General features: G+C 40.9%; 1 protein-coding gene across 1 annotated transcript in view; it reads left to right on the forward strand.

Moving 5' to 3' along the window:
- The first annotated feature begins 13,101 nt into the window (after positions 1 to 13,101).
- TFAP2E (transcription factor AP-2 epsilon) overlaps positions 13,102 to 24,815 on the forward strand; it is a 31,183-nt gene continuing 19,469 nt past the window's right edge. Inside the window, exons 1-3 of the mRNA XM_069972643.1 lie at positions 13,102 to 13,508; positions 15,986 to 16,432; positions 20,641 to 20,692. Of these exons, the coding sequence (XP_069828744.1) occupies positions 13,482 to 13,508; positions 15,986 to 16,432; positions 20,641 to 20,692 (526 nt within the window). The 5' untranslated portion in view covers positions 13,102 to 13,481. The remainder of the gene's footprint in view (positions 13,509 to 15,985; positions 16,433 to 20,640; positions 20,693 to 24,815) is intronic.

Here is a 24,815-nt window from a genome sequence, read left to right on the forward strand (position 1 = left end):
GAACTGCTGCACGGACCGGCCCACACTGTGGGCAGCACCTAACTAGACACAACGTCCGGCTCTTCCTCCATTTTCAAGGAAGCCAGCGCTGTATGGCCTGTCGTGGTTTTAGCTTTTTAAATAAACAAGAATGTTTTCATTATATAACTTTGTTGGCAGTAGCTCGGGCCATAAACTATTGAACCTCTTAAAGGGGAACTATCAGCAGGTCATGATGAATCTAACCTGCTGATAGCTCCCTAGTGGGCTTTCGGAGCGCAAGATGAGGGTTTGTGGCCTATTCCACAGGAGCGATAATCCGCCGAATTGGCCCCTTTCGGCCGATTTTCGCTCCGTGAAATAGAGAGAACGATCAGCCGATGATCGTGTCATCGGCTGATTGTTCATTTAGGTTCAGATCTAAAATCGTTCGCCACCAGCGCATTGCTATGGTGGAATAGCGGTGCACGGCGGCGACCGACGCTTTCAGCAGAACCATACATTACCTGTCCGGGCTGCGGGTCTTCTTCTTCCTGTCCCGCGCGGCAGCATCGGCTTCGGATAGGGGCTGTCTGAACTGACAGACCGCTAAGCCAATCACTGGCCGGAACCGCCGCAGCCAGTGATTGGCTAAGCGGTCTGTCAGTTCAGACAGCCCCGCTCCGAAGCCGATGCTGCTGCGAGGGACGGGAAGAAGAAGACCTGCAGCCCGGACAGTTAATGTATGAAACAAGGGCTGCAAGGACATTGGTAACGATGTCCCTGCAGCCCTTGTTTCACGATCATCAGGGCCGTGGAATAACCCAGTAAACAAGCGTCGATCTAGCAGATCGGCGCTCGTTTACGTCGTTGATCGGGTCCTGCTCGTCCAGTGGAATAGGACCCTTTGTCTGTTACCTTCATCCTTTGCGCCATTCTCTTGCTGTTACGGCCCTATTACATGGGACGATTATCGTGCGAAAAATCGTTATATCGTTGGAATTTAAACGATAATAGTTCTGTGTAATTGCAGGCAATAATCTAAAAATTGTCATGTGTCGATCGTTTATTTAGATCGCTGTAATTTCACATTCGTTCGCTCAAGTTCTGCGTTTTTTCACTAAACGTTCAGCGTAATTGCACATTGTTCATTGTTTTTCTGGGATTAGAAGGAATAAACGATATTAGGAACGATCGCAACAACGATCGTAACTAACGACCATCGTTCTGTGTAATATGGTGAACGATTTCCGGTTAGCGATTAACAATTTCGTTTGCGATCATTTATCGTTAATTGTTTAAAATCCCTTTGTGTAATAGGACCCTTAGCTGTGAAATCCTCTGCCTAGTAAGCCGTCAGGAACACTGGGGGCGAGGCTGTCGCCCCCGAGCATCGTTCTGGCCCGCCAGCTTGCCGGCCCCCTCTGTTTATAATCATTAGAAGATCAAAAGTGGCATATACGCAAGCAAGGTACCGTTATAAAGAACATATCGTGTCGTAAACAATGACACGGCACATAGCCCATAAACCAAAGGATAAAAGCATTATAAGGATAGAGCAATAGAGCAATTGGGGGAGATTTATCAAACATGGTGTAAATGAAACTGGCTCAGTTGCCCCTAGCAACCAATCACATTCCACCTTTCATTTTCCAAAGAACTTGGGAGGAATGTAAGGTGGAATCTGATTGGTTGCTAGGGGCAACTGAGACAATTCTACTTTACACCAGTTTGATAAATCTCCCCCATCATTAAATAAAAAAAAAAGGTATACAAGTTACATATCGTTGTAATTGTACTGACTTGAGGAACATAGAAACATGTCAGTCTCATGATCAAAGAATCACAGAGACTTGTAAGAGGAAAGATGCTATGCGTAAAAGGCATGTACTAAAACAAAATGCACTACAAAATCTTCATAAAAATTCTTAAAGCACAAAAAAACTGCTGTTTTTTGGGAATTTTTTTTTAAGTCAAAGCTTCAGAAGAAGGCCTCAGATCAAAGTCTATAGAAAAAGGCCATTGTGATGTGGTGTCCCACCACGGGTGTTATTAGTTTTTACACCCCTCGCAAAAGTTTGTACTTCAAGTAAACGTGGTAATGAAGTAGTACCTAGGTTTTACCACAAGATGTTGCTGTTATCTGTATGTGTAGTTGTGTATTGCACAGCTGTAGTGAACAAGGGGTTATTGTTTGTTGTAATCTGCGCACCAATGAGAGCTGTTCTTTCCTTTGACCTGTATCTATCCTTCTTTCTCCTTACATTTTCTTCTCCACCACTCACAGGGACATTACACCTCCTGTAGGAAGTTGTCACATGGGGAGAGGAAGTGCACACTTACACTTAGTGAGTCTTACCCAAGTCTTGGTGGAGAGAGGACGCAAGACAAGATGGTCCCTGCTGTAGTCCAGCTGGGCCCTGCCTCTGCCAGGTCCCCCCTCCAGTCCAGTGTGTGTAGTCTAGTGTGTGGTATTGGATAGATGCACATGGGAGACGGACTTTTCCTTCAATAGCTACACCTATTCCTAGTATGCAGTGCTAAGCTACTCAGGAGAGGACAAGTCGGAAAAAACCCCAACCCACGCCGTGAACACTTCTAAAAGAGCAGGCAGGGCCGCTTCTGCCATGAGGCCGAATGAGAATTCCGCCTCAGGCGGCAGATTCAGCGGTCCGGCAGGGGGCAGCGTTATGTTCACTTAACAACAATGACAGCAGCCGCTCACCTGTCCTGCCGCAGCCAGCCCGCCGCCCACGCTCACCTCTGTTTTTTTGTCCCGCGGGGCCACGGCGATGTCACCCGGCAGCTTTCAACGACCTCAAGGCTGCGGTAAGTGCCCGGGGTCGGCGGGGGCCGCATTGTGGTGATCGGGTCGCGTGGGGGGGATGTGGTATGGCTTCCAGAGGGGGGGGGGTTGCGGGGACAGGTCATATGGCTTCCGGGGGGCGGGGTTGCGGGGACAGGTCATATGGCTTCCGGGGGGGGGGGGGGTTTGCGGGTACAGGTGAGGGGGGTGCGCTAGTGAGGGGGCAGCAGAGACCCCAGAATAGGCCCTGAGAACAGGACAGTATCCTGAAGCAAGAGGAACTGGTCCAGATAGAGCAAAATTGCTAGAAGCCTACGTACTCTATCTTGCGGCACTGGTGTAACCAGGCCAATCAGCTCAACTCAGGTAACAAGGTCTGGGGCTTGTGTCACCCTAATTGGATGGGTCACCCGACACTGTATGGCAACAGGTGGTACGACAGCAAAAGTCGAAATACGGGCACAAGTATCCTATTACTTTCAAGTATTCGTCAGTATTCTACTTCTTCTTCTAATGTTCCGGCAGAGCACATTTCTACCCTGGGTTGGGACTCTCAGCACAAACTCCTCTCCACTACTCTGAACTCTCAGCACAAACTCCTCTACTTCTCAGAACGCAACCAAGTCAGCTCAGCTCTTCTACTCCAAAGGCTCATAGTGCAGATTCTGTTCTGTCACATATACTGTCTATGATCAACTGTTGTACAAAGTATTCTCACAGTAAAGAAGATTTTATTTATGATAACAGGACTCAGTGATCATTTTTCCCGCACCTACACAGTAACCTTATATCCTTGGGTCATCTCTAGAGATGAGCGAACCTTGAGCATGCTCAAGTCCATCTGAACCAGAGCGTTCGGCATTTAATTAGCGGGTGCTGCTGAAGTTGGATAAAGCTCTAAGGTTGTCTGGAAAACATGGATACAGCCAATGACTATATCTATGTTTTCCACATAGCCTTAGGGCTTTATCCAACTTCAGCAGCCCCCGCTAATCAAATGCCGAAAGCTCTGGTACGGATGGACTCGAGCATGCTCGGGGTTCGCTCATCTCTAGTCATCTCCCCTTTCTGTGGGTGGCCGTACCGATAGTCCCGGTGGGTCACAACTCCACTCCGGACCACTGTGATAAGTACCCAAGGGACCCCCACACAGCCCAGCAGGTCACCGACCACAGGAGAAAGGGTATAGCTCACCACCTTAAACTAAAAGCAGGTGTGCCTCCATACTTGTGTGCCCAACTGGCACTGGAGTCACGACAGTACGACCACTGGCTGAGCTATAACCGACCAACCACCAAAGAAGTGGCATCACACGGTACCATCTAGCAAGTGACCGGTCGAGCATACACCACACTGGGCCCACGTATCTTTATTTTTACAGACTTTAATGCAGCACATTGTTAGATTCAAAATACAACCGCATGCCGCATTTTATATCTATTTGGTTATGTTCACACTACGTTAAAAAATCAGAAAAGGCATCCTCTTTTACTATTTGCAATCAGTTTTTGCCGCTATTTTTTTTCTTTTTACACCACCCTTTCTCAGTTTTTACTATTACATTCAATGGCGAAATGATGGACATAATTTTTACGGAGAGAAAAAAACATTGTGGAAATATAGCCTATTACTGTTGTATTTTGCGTGTATCTTACCGTGTGTGAACATAGTCTAAAAATGTTAGATTTTACATTTAAAAATCTGTAAATTTAGATAAATCTCGACCTGTGACACCTGAACCTTAGCCCAAATAACACCACAATGTGCATTGTAACTATTGTAAGGCTGGGTTTACATCAATCCGGCGATCTGGCAGTGTCTCCCTCCAGTGCAGCAGAAAAGCGCTAGAGGGAAACGCATCTTTGATCCCATTGTTTTCTATGGGTGTTAATAGTGCTGCAAGATAGCTGGACAGGCCGTGCATCAGAACGTTTCTTGCAGCGTTCAGACGTATGGCCTGTTTGTTGATCCAACGCCGCATCCATTCAAGTCTATATAGAGCGGGAGCCATGACTGTGTGCAGATGCATGCATTCTACATCGTCCTGCTTTTGCCTCCGAGACTCTGAAAAGGAGAGAAGAGGAGGCAGCTCAGCACTATCCACCTACTGTAGAGGGCTCCATGGTGTCCCCCTATAGTAGCTGGCACCCACTGGCGCTACCTCCTATAATAGCTGACCCTATAGTAGCTCGCCCCCTATGAGTTGTCCCCCTATAGTAGCTCGCCCCTATGAGTTGTCCCTCTATATAAGTTGGCCCTTTAGTAGCTGACCCTATAGTAGCTGACCCCATTTGAGTTGTCCCCCTATAGTAGCTTGCCCCCTATGAGTTGTGACCCTATAGTAGATGGCATCCTCTGAGTTGTCCCCCTATAGTAGATGGCACCCTATGAGTTGTCCCCCTATAGTAGATGGCACCCTATAAGTTGTCACCCTATAGTAGATGGCACCCTATGAGTTGTCCCCCTATAGTAGATGGCACCCTATAAGTTGTCCCCTTATAGGAGCTGGCCCTATAGTAGCTGACCCTATAGTAGCTGACCCCCCCTGTGAGTTGTCCCCCTATAGTAGCTGGCCCCCTATGAGTTGTGACCCTATAGTAGATGGCATCCTCTGAGTTGTCCCCCTATAGTAGATGGCACCCTATGAGTTGTCCCCCTATAGTAGATGGCACCCTATGAGTTGTCACCCTATAGTAGATGGCACCCTATGAGTTGTCCCCCTATAGTAGATGGCACCCTATGAGTTGTCCCCCTATAGGAGCTGGCCCTATAGTAGCTGACCCTATAGTAGCTGACCCCCCCCTGTGAGTTGTCTCCCTATAGTAGCTCTCCCCCTATGAGTTGTCCCCCTATAGTAGATGGCATCCTATGAGTTGTCCCCCTATAATAGATGGCACCCTATAAGTTGTCCCCCCCATAGTAGATGGCACCCTCTGGTGCTGCCTCCTATAGTAGCTAGCCCCCTATGAGTTGTCCCCCTATAGTAGATGGCCCCTGTGCTGCTGCCCCCTATAATACAAGCCCCCCTATGTGTTGTCCCTTTAGTTGTGCCCCCTTTGCATTACTTTATGGATAGAAGATGATTCAAATTAATATAAAATAGAGGAAAAAACTGAAGGAACAAACTCGTGGTAACTTTTTTTTTTGGATCAAATGAATCAAACTGTTTTATGTGAACCTGGCCTAATGAGATTTGTACCTCTATGTAAATACCACTATACATTCTAAACTTCATCTATACGTTTGTGTGCTGTCTCCTTCAGGGAGGTGGTCATCACTAGGTCTCTTGCCTCTATGGGTTAACTAAACCCTCACCACCACCACCACCACCTTCTTTTAAGCCTACGGGTAAAAATGCCCATACCTGGAGCATATTGCATGTTGAGCAAACAAAAAAAAATGCATCAACATTGATCAAAAATGCCACCAAAAACTTTGTCCTGTATTTTATTGTATATCTAAACAAAGTAAAAAAAAAAACACAATAAAAAACATATTTTTCTTAAAAACCGGTCATGAAATCATCGTACCGGTGGCTTTGGCTTATTAGTTACCACCTATTGTAATGTCCCATGTCAGCCACGTGCACTCGCTGCTAGAAGAGTAATATTATCCAATACTTTTTATTCCTCTATCAATCTTTCTAGACATAAAAACAACACAAAAGCAAAGACCATAAAGCAGTAAGTAGTCAGTTCTGGTGAGGGTTTAGCAGCAGCCACCTCCCCTGTATACAATACTTGTGACCAAGTATAAAGTCAGCCCTCTGGCCATCACTGAGTGGTAAATGCACGGGATTGACAACAAGGGACTTCAAAGGGTGAGGGATGGGAGGGGTGTGAATCTATTCACAATAAATGGATAGAAGAATCCACATGTCCTTTTGTATAACTGCAAGTACAGCCCCAGGCCAGAACAATTACAGTAAAATATAGAAGATGAGTGTAACGGATTCCATTCTGCACTGTACTGCCCGGGCACATAATGTACTTCTCCATACATCACTCTCTTACAACTTAAAGGCCTATTCAGACTTGTTGGGGGAAATTTATCAATTAGGAATGATTGGATTTTTCACCTATTTTTGGTCTAAGGCTGGGTTCACACTATATTTTTGCAATCTTTTTTTTTCATACGTTTTGTTTTGCAACAAAAAAAAAACGGATGCATTTGTGTGCTTCTTTTTTGATCCGTTTTTTCCATTGACTTCCATTATAATTTTTTTTTTTTAAAAAGGGTTAGAATGCTTCCATTTCTTTTTAACGTACACAAAAATGTAGTCAGCTACGGTTTTGTGTATATTAGAAAAATAGGATGCGTTTTGATCCGTTTTCATTTATAATGGAAGTCAATGGGAAAACAGACCAAATAGCATCTGTTTTTTTAATCTGTTTTTTTTTTTCATCCGTTTTCTACAAAATGTATTGTGAACCCAGCCTAAGTTCTCGTTATGTTTTTTAGATGCAAATTTTACATTTTTTTTTAAATCTGCCTGTTTTCAACCAAAAATGCACAGAATCCAGGATTTGCGCCACATTTATAATTTTTGAGTTTTTAAAAAGTAGCAAAAACTGATTCAGGCCAACTCTAGGATAGCCGCACACATTAAGACTCCCTAATAAATGTCCCCTAGTATTGAGAGAGCTAAAACAACAGTGTTTTTTCCCCAAATCAGCATGTTACATGGTGTTTTTCTATGGCTGCACTCATTTACACATTTTTGAGGCCTATGGAGGTCTATGGGTGAAAAATATCACGGTGTCCCACACCAAAAATGTTGCCGTTTTTGAGGCTGTATTTTATTCTCTACGTTTTAGGCAAAGCCGGAACTGGATACAAAAGGAAAGAAAAAAAAACACTGTGGTCAGATAATAGCTGGAACAAGTCCATAGGGCAATGTAAGACACCACCAGCAATGCTATTTGTGGCTGTTTCCTCAGTTATGAAGCTTCTGGGGTTCTCCCATAATGTGGCTTACTCTAGGGGTAACACTTAGTGGTATTTTTCTCATATGGCCTATATGTCTCAAAATACAATGTAAAAATTTCAAGGGTAGTTTCAGATTTTTGCAGCGTATGTAAACACTTTGGATTGCATTTTTACTTGCATTATGAAGATCAACTATCCCTATTCACAGTGCATAAATCGGGGTCCCTATTTCCATTAAAGACAATGGGGGGATTTATCAAACATGGTGTAAAGTGAAACTGGCTCAGTTGCCCCTAGCAACCAATCAGATCCCACCTTTCATTCCTCACAGACTCTTCGGAAAATGAAAGGTGGAATCTGATTGGTTGCTAGGGGCCACTGAGCCAGTTTCACTTTACACCATGTTTGATAAATCTCCCTCAATGGGCGTATATTAGATTTGGGGTTTTTTTGTACTTTGGCCAAAAGATGCCTTGAAAAACTGTGAGTGAACATAGTCATAGGTGGCATTCACACGGTCTGTAGATATGGTCTGTGCACAGACTGTATGCTACGGATCGGACCTCGGAACTCTCGGCGTTATCTTTCATTAGGATGCTGTGAGTTCCGACATTGTGAAATCATCGCTCTGCTGCACTGACACAGAGATATAGCTGTTTCGGTGCTCCGTGCCAGGAGTTCTGAGGTCCGGTCCGCAGCATACAGGCCATGCACAGGCTATATCTATGGAATGTGTCAATGCAGGAGAAATTGACCCAAAGGTGTCAATCCACATAACATCAGAGTGGGCCAAACCTGCCTCTGTGAGGGTGCATGACTATCTAACTGCTAAGGGGTCAGTCACACGTTCTGTAATTACGGTCCATGCAGGGAAGATGCGCTGAAATCACGGATCTCCCGGCACCATGTATCATTATGATGCCTGGAATTCTGAATCTGTTTAAAGTGTTCACACCCGTATCGATTGGGAGAACAAGCGGGGAGAGGACCGCACTGCAGCTCGCCCTCTCCCTACTCTGGGTAAGGAAAAAAGAATCGGGTTCTATTGACTTACATTATGAGCCCAACTCTTATATCTAACACAGAGCAGGAGTGGACTGTGCTCCCTGCTCATTCTCCCGATGGGTACGGGTGTGAACACTCAGACCCGGACAGATCAGAACTTTTGACATGTCTTTATGATGTCACTATCACATGTCAAAAGTTTTTTAAAACAACAGTGACACTTTGTGCTACAGTACTGACAGTATTGTGTCAGTACAGTAGCATGAAGATTTAAACTGATATGGAGCTCCTGGCATCATAATGAATGATAATACCAGGAACTCTGAACTCATAACACAATGAGGGGAATTGATCAAACATGGTGTAAAGTGAAACTGGCCCAGTCGCCCCTAGCAACCAATCAGATTCCACCTTTAATTCCTCACAGACTCTTTGTAAAATGAAAGGTGGAATCTGATTGGTTGCTAGGGGCGACTGAGCCAGTTTTACTTTACACCATGGTTAATAAATCTTCCCCAATGTCTGTATTTACAGACTGTGCACAGAACGTGGGAATGAGGCCTAAGAGGTTGAAAACCTGCACGGCCTAAGCTACTATCTATAGGTCAATTAGGTCAAACACTAAAGCACCAACTTTTATCCTATGTATACAGCCAGCTCTTGTATTATCATTAATATATATACGAATGCAAACTTTAGCAAACTTCGAGAATGCTCCAGTTCGTCAGAATCAAAACATTCCGCATTTGATTACCGGTAGCTGAAGAAGTTAGATGGAGCCCTAGGGAGTCCTGGAAAACATGGACACAACCATAGGCCATAGGCTGTCTCCATGTTTTCCAGGACTCCCTAGGGCTCCATCCAACTTCTTCAGCTCCCGGTAATCAAATGCGGCACACTCAGTGTTATTAGATCCATTACTCCATTGTTAGATACATGAACACCCATCTGCCATATCCTTATGATTTCAACTCTTCTGGTTGCCCAGCCTGTACTTAAAGGGGTTGTTCACCCCCCAAAAAAAAATTCTTTCAAATCAATCTGTGTCAAAAATCTGTGTAATTTACTTCTATTAAAACCTCTCAAATCTCAGGTCTTCCAGTACTTATTAGCTGTTGTATGTCCTGCAGGAAGTGGTGTATTCTTTCCAGTCTGACACAATGCTCTCTGCTGTCACCTCTGTCCATGTCCATGGTTTTCTATGGGGATTTGCTGCTGCTCTGGACAGTTCCTGACATGGACAGAGGTGGCAGCAGAGAGCACTGTGTCAGACTGGAAAGAATACACCACTTTCTGAAGGACATCCACTAGCTGATAAGTACTGGAAGACTTAAGATTGTTTTAATAGAAGTAAATTACAAATCTCTGGCACTTGCTGGCACTAGTTGATTTGAAAGAAAAAAAGCATTTATGGTGAAAAACACCTTTAAAGAATAATCAGTTGTACGGAGATAGGGAAAATGGTGCAAGTTTTTCCATTAGGCACACATCGTATTTTGGTCTGTGTTTCTGTCAGTATTTGTAGCCAAAACCAGGAGTGGTTTTTGTTGGGGAAATACTAAGCAAAATACTGTGTGTACTCATATCCTTTGTGTCAGTTTAACTCACGGTTTTGGCTAAATATACTGATCAAAATACTATGTGTGAATGCTGCCTAAGAAGGTTGTCGCTATGGTCAGGGGAGAATCGAATACTTGATACAATCTTATTAATGATAGTTTTTACATATGGCAGCTATGTGTAGTATTTTGAGCTGTATTTTGGCCCTTATTTTTAGCCAGCCATTTTTACCAAATCCAGGAGTGAGACTGACAAAAAAAAAGAAAAGAAAAAAAGATTTGTACCGTTTTTGTGTTCTGTGTTTGCAAAAATACTGACCAAACTACGAGGTGTGCGTGCCATGTCACGGCGGCATCCCATGCTCCGATCCCAGCCGATGCTGGAGCCCACGTGCAGATCCCGGCGCCGCTGTCAATTCACCCCTGTCCGGTCTTCTCAGTGCCGCTGCACGCGAGCCCTAGAAGGCGGGGACGTACGCACTGGCGCTGAGGAGACCGGACAGGAGCGCAGAGACGTAAGGCGCCCTACGGGGGTGAAGTGACAGCGGCGCCGGGCCCTGCACGTGGGCTCCAGCATCTGCTGGGTGGCTTGTGGTGATTTAAAGGGACAGGTCGTCCCTAATTCCCTGTTGGAGCCTCTGCATTCTCTACTTAAGCTCTCCCGTGATTCCTGATGTTCCTGCCGTCTGTGGTTCCTGCCTGTGACTGTCTTGGTCTGTAGAAGCTTAGTAAAGCGAAACAGCTGTCACCTGTTATCATCATGAAGTGTTGGCGTCTTATGGTGTATTTACACAGAGAGATTTATCTGACAGATTTTTGAAGCCAAAGCCAGGAACAGACTATAAAAAGGGTGCAGGTCATAAAGGAAAGACTGAGATTCCCTGTCTTTTCAAGTCCATTTCTGACTTCGGCTTCCAAAATTGGTCAGATAAATCTGCCTGTGTAAACGCACCATTACCTGCTAAGAAAAACATGTTTACCATTTTTGGATGAATAAACAAGCACTGAATATTTGCACGTATACAGTGGTGAGTGCCGCTTCATTTTCATCTCTCCATGAATGAATTGTGACTGTCCTCTTATGCTACATTATAGCTGAGCACCCCACACGTGTAAAGGTATTTGGTCTGAGCTACGTAATCCAGCTAAGCACATAGTGCACCCCATAAGTGTTTGAAGGAAGCATGCTGTGCCGGTCTTTTTCTATTTAACACTTTGCGTCTTCATAACCCAGGTTATGTATCACCATGTCAGATTACATAATGGTCTATTGTTCTGCAGTAATATATGTGATCACATGGTTAAATTGTGTTGTACATAACCTGTTTATGGTGTATACTAGGGATGGGGAAGCTTGGCTCTCCAGCTGTTGCAAAACTCCAACTCCCATCATGCCTGGACAGCCGAAGGCTGTCCAGGCATGATGGGAGTTGTAATTTTGCTACAGCTGGAGAGCCAAGGTTCCCTAGCCCTGGTGTATATGGTATTATAGGCTTTGTCAGACATCCATGTCACATCCTTTGAGGTTAGATCTGCACCCCCCACCCCCCCCATGTTGTACATAACAGGCGTATGGTACACATAGGAGTGTGGTCCATGTCTATAGGGCTATATGACCATACAGATATTGATAGGTTGATGTCTGGCGTGGCCTGAGGTCGGTCCTGCATGTGTTTTCGGTTACGTCTATAGGGTGAGATGCTTAATGTCTATCATTACTAACCTGCCCACAATAAGTGACTATTAGTAGCTGCTGGATGTCTCCTGCTCCCGCTCTATAGGAGCTGATTTATATGTTTGCTCCCATCCCAGCCCCATTTACAGTAACTGCTTGTTTGTGGTTGTGTCAGATCCAGATCTGCATCTGTTTTATATAGAACAGATGATCCCCTCAGCCCCAGCACAGAGGAAGCACAAGCCTGCCAACCCAGTGTATCCCAGTGTATCCCAGTGTATCCAGCCACTTCATACAACTCACATGTTACTCACTCAGGCTTCTTCTCACTGGTTCCCACTAACATAGAATCCTGACCTGGATGAGATGTGCACAACCTGCAGGAGAGACAAGGGAGGAGACTGATCACTAGTAGTATAGGGTATGTATAGAAAGATACTATAGTATTATGTATAGAACAGTAGTGGTCATAATAATAATAATAATAATAATAATAACAATAATTATGTATAGAATAGTAGTGGCAATAATAATAACAATAACAATACAAACATATTATTATTATTATTATTATTATTATTATTATTATTATTATTACCATCAATAATAATAATAATAATAATAATATAAAATTAGCATTAGTATTATCAATAATATAATAATAATAAAATAATAATAACATATTAATAATATAAAAATATCATTAGTATTATCAATAATATAACAATAATAAAATAATAATATTAATAATAAAATAAAATGATCATTAGTATTATCAATAATAAAATAATAATAAAATTTGTCATCATAACAATAGTAATAATTTTGGCTAGTAATAATAATAGGAATTTCATAGTATAGTAATAACCTCATCATAAACAGTAAAAAAAAAAATCTAATACTGTTGGTTAATATTAATAATAATAACAATAATAATAATAATAATAATAATAACAACAACAACACATAATGTAGTAATAACATAATAGTAACTAATAATAATAATATGATAGCTAGTAATAATAGTCCCAGAAATACACAGTATAGTAATAACCTAATGAGAAGTAGTGACTAATAATCAGCATACATGGGATTTGCCAGTGATCGTTTAGCTCTCCCTCTCTATATAATAGATCACCGGGTTAATGAGCCACTTGTCTTCTCCACAGAGTCACATTGCAGTGAATAAAGATGCCTATTCCGATCCCCCATTCATAGTCAGCAGGGGGTGGGGGGGCAGCAGCGGAGCTGTCTCTTTAAGGCGCGCTCCCGACCCCCCCCGGCGCGCTCCCGCCTCTATATCTGGAGTGTATGGAGATGCCCCAAGCTCAGAGTAGGAGAGGATAGAGGAGGATAGAGGAGGATAGAGGAGGATAGAGGAGGATAGAGGAGGATAGAGCAGCAGCCCAGGCACCGCGATCCCCCGGACTCTTCCCTATGGATACAGCTCTCTGTCTCTCCTCCTGAGGATCTGCAGTCACAGTCTCTTCTCATCCCCTTCTGTATCATTCTCTGCGGGATCTGACTGATACAGAACTCTGCTGCCCACATGTTAGTGCACGCGTACTCCGCCATGGTGAGTAATATATATATACTGTATATACTGTGTGTGTGTATATATATATATCCTATAGTTACTTTATAGTTAGGAAGTGTCAGCCTGACCAGGTGGCAGCTGCTTCTAATTGATGGTTTGTTATGTACGAGATTTACTATAGAGGATTGGGAGAAAGGAGGAAGAGAGAATAGAGACAGGAGAGAGATAGATAATAGATAGATAGATAGATAGATAGATAGATAGGAGATAGATAGATAGATAGATAGATAGATAGATAGATAGGAGATAGATAGATAGATAGATAGATAGATAGATAGGAGATAGATAATAGATAGATAGATAGATAGATAGATAGGAGATAGATAGATAGATAGATAGATAGATAGATAGATAGATAGGAGATAGATAGATAGATCGATAGATAGGAGATAGATAGATAGGAGATAGATAGATAGATAGATAGATAGATAGATAGATAGATAGATAGGAGATAGATAGATAGATAGATAGATAGATAAATAGGAGATAGATAGATAGATAGATAGATAGATAGATAGATAGATAGATAGGAGATAGATAGATAGGAGATAGATAGATAGATAGATAGATAGATAGATAGATAGATAGATTAATAGATAGGAGATAGATAGATAGATAGATAGGAGATAGATAGATAGATAGATAGATAGATAGATAGATAGATAGGAGATAGATAGATAGATAGATAGGAGATAGATAGGACGTGTTCTTCTAGTTGTCTCTTTCTCAGTCTGGTCACTTTATGTTTGGAGTGTATAGACGATCAGTATATATAGTTTGCACTGATCCCCATACATAGTGCAGTTACACTGTGTGCAGTGATTAGAGTGTTAGCTCCTCGGCCCAGCTCCCTATGTTCCCTGTATTAGAGTGTCAGCTCCCTATGTTCCCTGTATTAGAGTGTCAGCTCCCTATGTTCCCTGTATTAGAGTGTCAGCTCTCTGTGTTCCCTGTATTAGAGTGTCAGCTCCTCGGCCCAGCTCCCTATGTTCCCTGTATTAGAGTGTCAGCTCCTCGGCCCAGATCCCTATGTTCCCTGTATTAGAGTGTCAGCTCCTCGGCCCAGATCCCTATGTTCCCTGTATTAGAGTGTCAGCTCCCTATGTTCCCTGTATTAGAGTGTCAGCTCCCTATGTTCCCTGTATTAGAGTGTCAGATCCCTATGTTCCCTGTATTAGAGTGTCAGCTCCTCGGCCCAGATCCCTATGTTCCCTGTATTAGAGTGTCAGCTCCTCGGCCCAGATCCCTATGTTCCCTGTATTAGAGTGTCAGCTCCCTATGTTCCCTTTATTAGAGTGTCAGCTCCCTATGTTCCCTGTATTAGAGTGTCAGCTCCCTATGTTCCCTATATTAGAGTGTCAGCTCCCTATGTTCCCTGTATTAGAGTGTCAGCTCCCTATGTTCCCTTTATTAGAGTGTCAGCTCCCTATGTTCCCTGTATTAGAGTGTCAGCTCCCTATGTTCCCTGTATTAGAGTGTCAGCTCCCTATGTTCCCTTTATTAGAGTGTCAGCTCCCTATGTTCCCTGTATTAGAGTGTCAGCTCCCTATGTTCCCTGTATTAGAGTGTCAGCTCCCTATGTTCCCTGTATTAGAGTGTCAGCTCTCTGTGTTCCCTGTATTAGAGTGTCAGCTCCTCGGCCCAGCTCCCATCTAACCCTATGTTCCCTGTATTAGAGTGTCAGCTCCCTATGTTCCCTGTATTAGAGTGTCAGCTCCTCGGCCCAGCTCCCATCTAACCCTATGTTCCCTGTATTAGAGTGTCAGCTCCCTATGATCCCTGTATTAGAGTGTCAGCTCCTCGGCCCAGCTCCCATGTAACCCTATGTTCCCTGTATTAGAGTGTCAGCTCCTCGGCCCAGCTCCCATCTAACCCTATGTTCCCTGTATTAGAGTGTCAGCTCCCTATGTTCCCTGTATTAGAGTGTCAGCTCCTCGGCCTAGCTCCCATCTAACCCTATGTTCCCTGTATTAGAGTGTCAGCTCCTCGGCCCAGCTCCCATGTTACCCTATGTTCCCTGTATTAGAGTGTCAGCTCCTCGGCCCAGCTCCCATCTAACCCTATATTCCCTGTATTAGAGTGTCAGCTCCTGGGCCCAGCTCCCATCTAACCCTATGTTCCCTGTATTAGAGTGTCAGCTCCTCGGCCCAGCTCCCATCTAACCCTATGTTCCCTGTATTAGAGTGTCAGCTCCTCGGCCCAGCTCCCATCTAACCCTATGTTCCCTGTATTAGAGTGTCAGCTCCCTATGTTCCCTGTATTAGTGTCAGCTCCCTATGTTCCCTGTATTAGAGTGTCAGCTCCTCGGCCCAGCTCCCATCTAACCCTATGTTCCCTGTATTAGAGTGTCAGCTCCCTATGTTCCCTGTATTAGTGTCAGCTCCCTATGTTCCCTGTATTAGAGTGTCAGCTCCTCGGCCCAGCTCCCATCTAACCCTATGTTCCCTGTATTGCAGGATCGCTCGGACGCCCTGAATGGAGCAGCGGGTGGGGGTCGTCTGTCGCAGCTGTCCTCGCTGAACCAGGGGGCTTACTCCTCGGCCCCCCCACTCTGCCACACTCCGGCCTCTGACTTCCAGCCCCCCTACTTCCCTCCCCCGTACCCGCAGCCCCCCTTATCCTACTCCCAGAGCCAGGAGCCCGGATACCCTCACCTGGGAGACCCCTACTCTGCCATCAACCCCATCCACCAGCACCAGCAGCCGGCATGGCACACGCAGAGAAGCCGCCAGGAAGACGCAGGGCTGCTCTCCCAGTCACACAGGGGGCTCAGCCTGGACCCCCGGAGGGACTATGGGGGGGTCCCCCGCCTGCTGTCCGGGCTGGGAGATGGTGGGCACAGCCTGGCAGAGAGTGCCCTGTCTATACACGCCCTGTCCCACCACAGCATAGAGGACATGCAGGTAAGGAGTATATATATATATATACACATCTACACAGATATATCTATACATCACCCGCCATATGGGCCCCCTGGAATGCCCCTGCATGCTCTATAGCCCCAGGCTGGGCACCCCCTGCAGGGTGGCATATTTCTGTATAACAATTGCAAAATATTAGGACCAAATCTCTCTATATAATATAATATAATATAATATAATATAATATACAATTATTACATCACATTCAGTAGTGGAAACATTTCCCATATTCTGTTACATTGCATTATATTATATAGAATATGTGTGTGTATTGTGTAGTGTTGTGTATATAGTGCTGTGTGCAGTGTGTGTGCAGCACCGTCTGTATGTATGTGTGTGTGTGTGTGTGTCTATGTATGGTGTATATAGTGCAGTGTGTATATATGTGTGTGACTGTATGGTGTATACAGTGCAGTGTGTATGTGTGTGCATTGTATAGATAGTGCTGTATGTATGTGTGTGCAGTAGTGTATATAGTGCTATGTGTATGTGTGTGTGTGTGCAGTAGTGTATATAGTGCTATGTGTGTGTGCAGTAGTGTATATAGTGCTATGTGTATGTGTGTGTGCAGTAGTGTATATAGTGCTATGTGTATGTGTGTGTGCAGTAGTGTATATAGTGCTATGTGTATGTGTGTGTGTGTGCAGTAGTGTATATAGTGCTGTGTGTGTGTGTGTGTGTGCAGTAGTGTATATAGTGCTATGTGTGTGTGCAGTAGTGTATATAGTGCTATGTGTATGTGTGTGTGCAGTAGTGTATATAGTGCTATGTGTATGTGTGTGTGCAGTAGTGTATATAGTGCTATGTGTATGTGTGTGTGTGCAGTAGTGTATATAGTGCTATGTGTATGTGTGTGTGCAGTAGTGTATATAGTGCTATGTGTATGTGTGTGTGCAGTAGTGTATATAGTGCTATGTGTATGTGTGTGTGTGCAGTAGTGTATATAGTGCTATGTGTATGTGTGTGTGCAGTAGTGTATATAGTGCTATGTGTATGTGTGTGTGTGTGCAGTAGTGTATATAGTGCTATGTGTATGTGTGTGTGCAGTAGTGTATATAGTGCTATGTGTATGTGTGTGTGTGCAGTAGTGTATATAGTGCTATGTGTATGTGTGTGTGTGCAGTAGTGTATATAGTGCTGTGTGTATGTGTGTGTGCAGTAGTGTATATAGTGCTGTGTGTATGTGTGTGTGCAGTAGTGTATATAGTGCTGTGTGTATGTGTGTGTGCAGTAGTGTATATAGTGCTGTGTGTATGTGTGTGTGCAGTAGTGTATATAGTGCTGTGTGTATGTGTGTGCAGTAGTGTATATAGTGCTGTGTGTATGTGTGTGTGCAGTAGTGTATATAGTGCTATGTGTATGTGTGTGTGCAGTAGTGTATATAGTGCTGTGTGTATGTGTGTGTGCAGTAGTGTATATAGTGCTGTGTGTATGTGTGTGTGCAGTAGTGTATATAGTGCTGTGTGTATGTGTGTGTGCAGTAGTGTTGCACTATCGCTGCCATCCTCCCTTCCTTTGTGATTATCTAATTGTTCAGGGAATTTAAAGAAAATGGTTTAACCCTTTGATGCCTTTCCTTTCCTCCTTTGGCTTCTATGCTCAGCCCCGGGGCAGATCACAGCCAGGGAAACAAACTTTCCTTTTTTTAAACAAGGAAACGAAATAAATATAATAATCTGCACATTATAGTATAGTGTAAGGGAATTTACACACACATATACACACACACATATATATATATATACACACACACACACACAGCACACACAGATCTACATACATACACATACACCTCACACATCCACATATATATATATATATATATATATATACACACACATCTGCGCCTTTTATTTATCTCCTTACTGGTTTCCCTGGCATTGTCCACAGTAACTGGTCTATAATAATAAAACAGGAAAGTATTATAGATTCTCAGTAATTCCCGTTGTCTGAGCAGTGACCGGAGCCGCGATATAGAGCGACTCTTCTCACCGGCGCTGCGACATTTATCAGACTTTGTCTTCTCTCTCCAGATTGCGTCCCATCTCTCCTGCGTTTGTTCTTATAGTTATATCATTCATTTTTTTTATCTATCTATCTTCTATCTCCTATCTATCTATCTATCTATCTATCTATCTATCTATCTATCTCCTATCTATCTCCTATCTATCTATCTTCTATCTATCTATCTATCTATCTATCTATCTATCTATCTCCTATCTATCTATCTATCTATCTATCTATCTATCTCCTATCTATCTATCTATCTATCTCCTATCTATCTATCTCCTATCTATCTCCTATCTATCTATCTATCTATCTATCTATCTATCTATCTATCTATCTATTATCTATCTATCTATCTATCTATCTATCTCCTATCTATCTATCTATCTATCTATCTATCTATCTATCTATCTCCTATCTATCTATCTATCTATCTATCTATCTATCTATCTATCTCCTATCTATCTATCTATCTATCTATCTATCTATCTATCTCCTATCTATCTATCTATCTATCTATCTATCTATCTATCTATCTCCTATCTATCTATCTATCTATCTATCTATCTATCTCCTATCTATCTATCTCCTATCTATCTATCTATCTATCTATCTATCTATCTATCTATCTCCTATCTATCTATCTATCTATCTATCTATCTATCTATCTCCTATCTATCTATCTATCTATCTATCTATCTATCTATCTATCTATCTCCTATCTATCTATCTATCTATCTATCTATCTCCTATCTATCTATCTATCTATCTCCTATCTATCTATCTATCTCCTATCTATCTATCTATCTATCTCCTATCTATCTATCTATCTATCTATCTATCTATCATCTATCTATCTATCTATCTATCTATCTATCTATCTATCTATCTATCTATCTCCTATCTATCTATCTCCTATCTATTATCTATCTCCTATCTATCTATCTATCTATCTATCTATCTATCTATCTATCATCTATCTATCTATCTATCTATCTATCTATCTATCTATCTCCTATCTATCTATCTATCTATCTATCTATCTATCTATCTCCTATCTATCTATCTATCTATCTATCTATCTATCTATCTATCTATCTATCATCTCTCTCTCTCTCTCTCTCTCTCTGTGACTGTTGTTGGGTCCTCACACATTTACCTATATATATATTATATTTGAGCATCTTACATCGCACAGTTGAGCACTATGTTGTTGATAAGAAGAATAGTTGCTGAGAGTAATGGGGGATACAATACACCGGGGACCCCTGTACTGTATAATACAGCCACATCTCCTAACAATGCTGCACAAGTACAAACAGAACATGAATAATAACAATAAATGGCTACAGTGAATGTGAGTTTTAGTGGTTAGGGATCGCTACACTGAACATATAGTAAAGGTGATAGTCAATATATATATATATATATATATATATATATATATATGTGTGAGTGTTTGTTAGTGTGTGTATTTACATATATTTATTTGTTTATCTTTAGCTTTATCCAATATATATATATATATATATATATATATATATATATATATATATATATATATATAATTTCCTGTCCCTCCATCACAATGACGTCTCTGGGGTTCAGGACTTTACCTAAAGCTTTTAAGAATGGAGATGCATGTAGCCCCCAATCCTTCCATGAAATATTGAGGGGGAGAAGTTGACTATATATATATATATATATATATATATATATATATATATATATATATATATATATATATATATATATATATATTACATCCCCACTGGCCATAATAAGAATAGGAGAAACGTTCAATATGAAGCCCAACATCTATACAAGAAGGATACAGGGCTCTGCTACCTCTGTACTTCTCCTGCTTATAAGACTATGAATCGTTTCTATTATTCATCAGATATTAATTCATTTAGCAATTCAGAATAATATATAATCGTGTATAATGTTGCACCATGCATCTGGCTTTGAAGCTTGTATTTTATTTATTTATTGAAGCTTGTATTTTATTTATTTATTGAAGCTTGTATTTTTTATTATTTATAAATGTCATTGAGATTTTCCTTCATAAGAAGCCCAATTATTACCCCCCCCCCCCCCCTTCATGTATTTATTAGTTACCTATAAATCCTTACCCCATGAATAACTGTATAAATCCGTCCTGTCTCCTTGCTGCTGACCAGGTGGTGGATGAGTCAGGTGTCAGTCTCCTGGACCAGTCAGTCATCAAGAAAGGTGAGTGGTGTGTAATATCAGCAGAGCCCTGGTATCTGTCCTACAGGCAGGAGGCAGGGGGAGACACTCCATGCTATAGAGACACAAATCAATCATTTATAGGAAAAATTGTTGTTTTTTTACACATAGAAATTTTGCAATTTTATATGTGAAAGTGATATCTGTTTATATAAAGCCTGTATAGTATATTATTACCTTATTCTGCAATAGTAACACACACATTTCAAGTAGGAAAACATATCTTAAGCAAGATAAGGATTATTTCCAATTGAAAACTTACAGAATCAGCCTAATCCTTTATTTCTATTAAATACTTATAATACTTATATATATTAAATACTAAAAATAATAAATATTATTATTACTATTATTAAAATTATTATTATTATTTTATTATTATTATTATTATTATTATTATTATTTTATTTTTATTATTATTATTGTTTTATTTATTATTATAATTATTATTATTATTAGCAGTAGTAGAAGTAATAGCCCTAGCAATTTATATTATATGAATTGTAACCATTGTAATCATCATCATCATCATTATTATTATTATTATTATTATTATTATTATTATTATTATTATGTTTTTATAGTTTTCTCTAATTTTCTCTGCAATTCAATGACTGTTTTTGAGGACTGAATTGTAGTTTTTCTGAATTGGCTGCATAGAGTACTGCACATGTGCTGACAGCATTGGTAACTGCATACAATCTCTGGTAACATGTAGGGTTTTGGTCAGTATTTTTTTATTTTTTAACCATAATGGAAAGATTTTTCACCTTTTTTTTCTGTGATTTGACAAACAGATGGTTTAATGTTTCAATCTGATCTCACTTTATGTTTTTCTACTGAACCTGGGTTATAGGAAACCATTCATTTAGCTTTGCTTTACATTGTGTTTGATGGTGGAATCAGTGATAACAAAACCTGTAAATGTTAGATCCACATTCATGAAAGATTTTATTGTACCATTTTAGTACCATTTGTATGAAGCGATGTGGGGTCTATTGGTGCTATACAAATAATAATAATAATAATAATAATAATTATTATTATTAGTGAATGGGGAAATGGTTGGGACCTGCTTTTCCTACCATGATTTCTGTCCATTTTTAAGGAGATTTCTTTAGATGAACAGTGCTGCTGATCTCCTGAGCAGGTTACATAATAATTATCGTTGTAATTTATGGAAATCTGATCAATATAAAATAATTCTAAAAGGGAAAACGTTGGGACCCAACTTGTATACTATGAAAAATGAGTAGAAACTATTTATATTTGTCAAATATTTTGTTTAGTGAGAATTTTATTTATTTATTTTTTTGCCTTATAAAAAATCCACAGTATAAATCAGTGAAGATCAGTATAAGATCAGTATAAATCAGTGAAGATCAGTATAAATCAGACCTGTGAAGAGCTTAATATCTTCATCTTATTATCACCTTAAGGTTCTTGTAGTCAAAGTAAATGCGTACTATATCCCAGAGTATTACCTGTAAATGTATTGTCAAAATTGCTGGTCAATATGCAAAAAAATATGAAATATACCCAGAAGATATCACTAGTTTTTTTTCTATATCACAATACAATTTCATAATTTCCCAATTTCTGTCATTTTCCTTCTTCTGTGCAGCAGTTGATCTGGTGTTCATGAGATCTTCTTTATATATATATATATATATATATATATATATATATATATATATATATATATATATATATATATATTTATTATTAAATTTTCATTTATTCACAGTTTGACTAACATTAACTTAAAGTATATGTGTGTTTACATATATTTATATATATATATATATATATATTTCTATTATTATTATTTTTTGTCATCTATCTATCTATCTATCTATCTCCTATCTATCTATCTATCTATCTCCTATCTATCTATCTATCTATCTATCTATCTATCTATCTATCTATCTTTCTATCTATCTATCTATCTATCTATCTATCTATCTCTCTATCTATCTTTCTATCTAGATATTTGCAGAGGATAAAGTTCTATTTTATATTTTATTGACATAAACCTTATAACCTTAGGCGTTGGCTATATATATATATATATATATATATATATATATATATATATTTATTATTATTATTATAATATATTTTTATATATATTTCCCCCTATATCTGATCCTTTAGTTGTTGGTAAGCTGCCATTCCATAGAGTCTAGGAGAATCTGTTGATAGCAGAGAAGCCGCCCCCATCCAGGATACCCAGAGTCCATCCTTCCTGCTCTTCCCATGTTCCCTGGAGCTCGGTGTATGTAAATGATTATGGATCGGTCTGTACACTGGCAGCCTTGTCTTGCATGTAGAATGGTGGCCGGGCTTCATTCCTGCATTGTTCCCCTGCTGTGTGCTTACAGGCTCAAGATTTTGGGGAATACTTTTCCAATCTGTACTGTCTGCTTCAATTTCCTGCCCAGCCTTATGATCAAACCTCCGGCCTCTCACAGAGTCCCAGATTTTCCTATTAAAACTAATTATGGGAGACCAGTCTCATATCCCCAAATCCTCCTTTCTGTTCCCCTGCATTTACTGCCTCATAAACCACTAACAATGTCACAACTAAGGACTTCCAGAAAGCTGATTAGGAGAGGCTAGGAAAATGGCTGGTCCCCTTCACTCTTTAACCCTTTCTGGGCCAAAGCAGAAAATTGCAGCAACTCCGCTATATAGTGATACCAATACCTGCACTACATAATACCGCTTCCTGCACTAATGCTTCTACATAATACCGCTACCTGCACTAATGCATCAACATAATACTGCTACCTGCACTACATAATACTGCTACCTGCACTAATGCATCAACATAATACTGCTACCTGCACTACATAATACTGCTACCTGCACTAATGCATCAACATAATACTGCTACCTGCACTACATAATACTGCTACCTGCACTAATGCATCAACATAATACTGCTACCTGCACTACATAATACCGCTACCTGCACTACATAATACTGCTACCTGCACTAATGCATCAACACAATACCGCTCCCCGCACTAATGCATATACATAATACCGCTACCTGCACTAACGCTTCTACTGTACATAATACCGCTACCTGCACTAATGCATCTACATAATACCGCTACCTGCACTAACGCTTCTACATAATACCGCTACCTGCACTAATGCATCAACATAATACAGCTCCCTGCACTAATGCATATACATAACACTGCTAGCTGCACTAATGCATCTACATAATACTGCTACCTGCACTAATGCATATACATAATACCGCTCCCTGCACTAATGCATATACATAACACTGCTACCTGCACTAATGCATCTACATAATACTGCTACCTGCACTAATGCATATAAATAATACCGCTCCCTGCACTAATGCTTCTACATAATACCGCTACCTGCACTAATGCATCAACATAATACAGCTCCCTGCACTAATGCATATACATAACACTGCTAACTGCACTAATGCATATACATAATACTGCTCCCTGCACTAATGCATATACATAACACTGCTACCTGCACTAATGCATCTACATAATACTGCTACCTGCACTAATGCATATAAATAATACCGCTCCCTGCACTAATGCTTCTACATAATACCGCTACCTGCACTAATGCATCAACATAATACTGCTACCTGCACTACATAATACTGCTACCTGCACTAATGCATATACATAATACCACTACCTGCACTACATAATACCGCTACCTGCACTAATGCATCAACACAATACCGCTACCTGCACTAATGTATATACATAATACCACTACCTGCACTACATAATACCGCTACCTGCACTAATGCATATACATACCATTACCTGCACTAATGCATCTACATAACACTGCTACCTGCACTAATGCATCTACATAACACTGCTACCGGCACTAATGCATCTACATAATACGGCTACCTGCACTAATGCATCTACATAACACTGCTACCTGCACTAATGCATCTACATAATACGGCTACCTGCACTAATGCATCTACATAACACTGCTACCTGCACTAATGCATCTACATAATACTGCTACCTGCACTAATGCTTCTACATAATACCACTACTTGCACTAATGCATCTAT

Source organism: Dendropsophus ebraccatus, chromosome 5 (assembly GCF_027789765.1).
Source record: "Dendropsophus ebraccatus isolate aDenEbr1 chromosome 5, aDenEbr1.pat, whole genome shotgun sequence".
Classification (NCBI taxonomy): domain Eukaryota; kingdom Metazoa; phylum Chordata; class Amphibia; order Anura; family Hylidae; genus Dendropsophus; species Dendropsophus ebraccatus.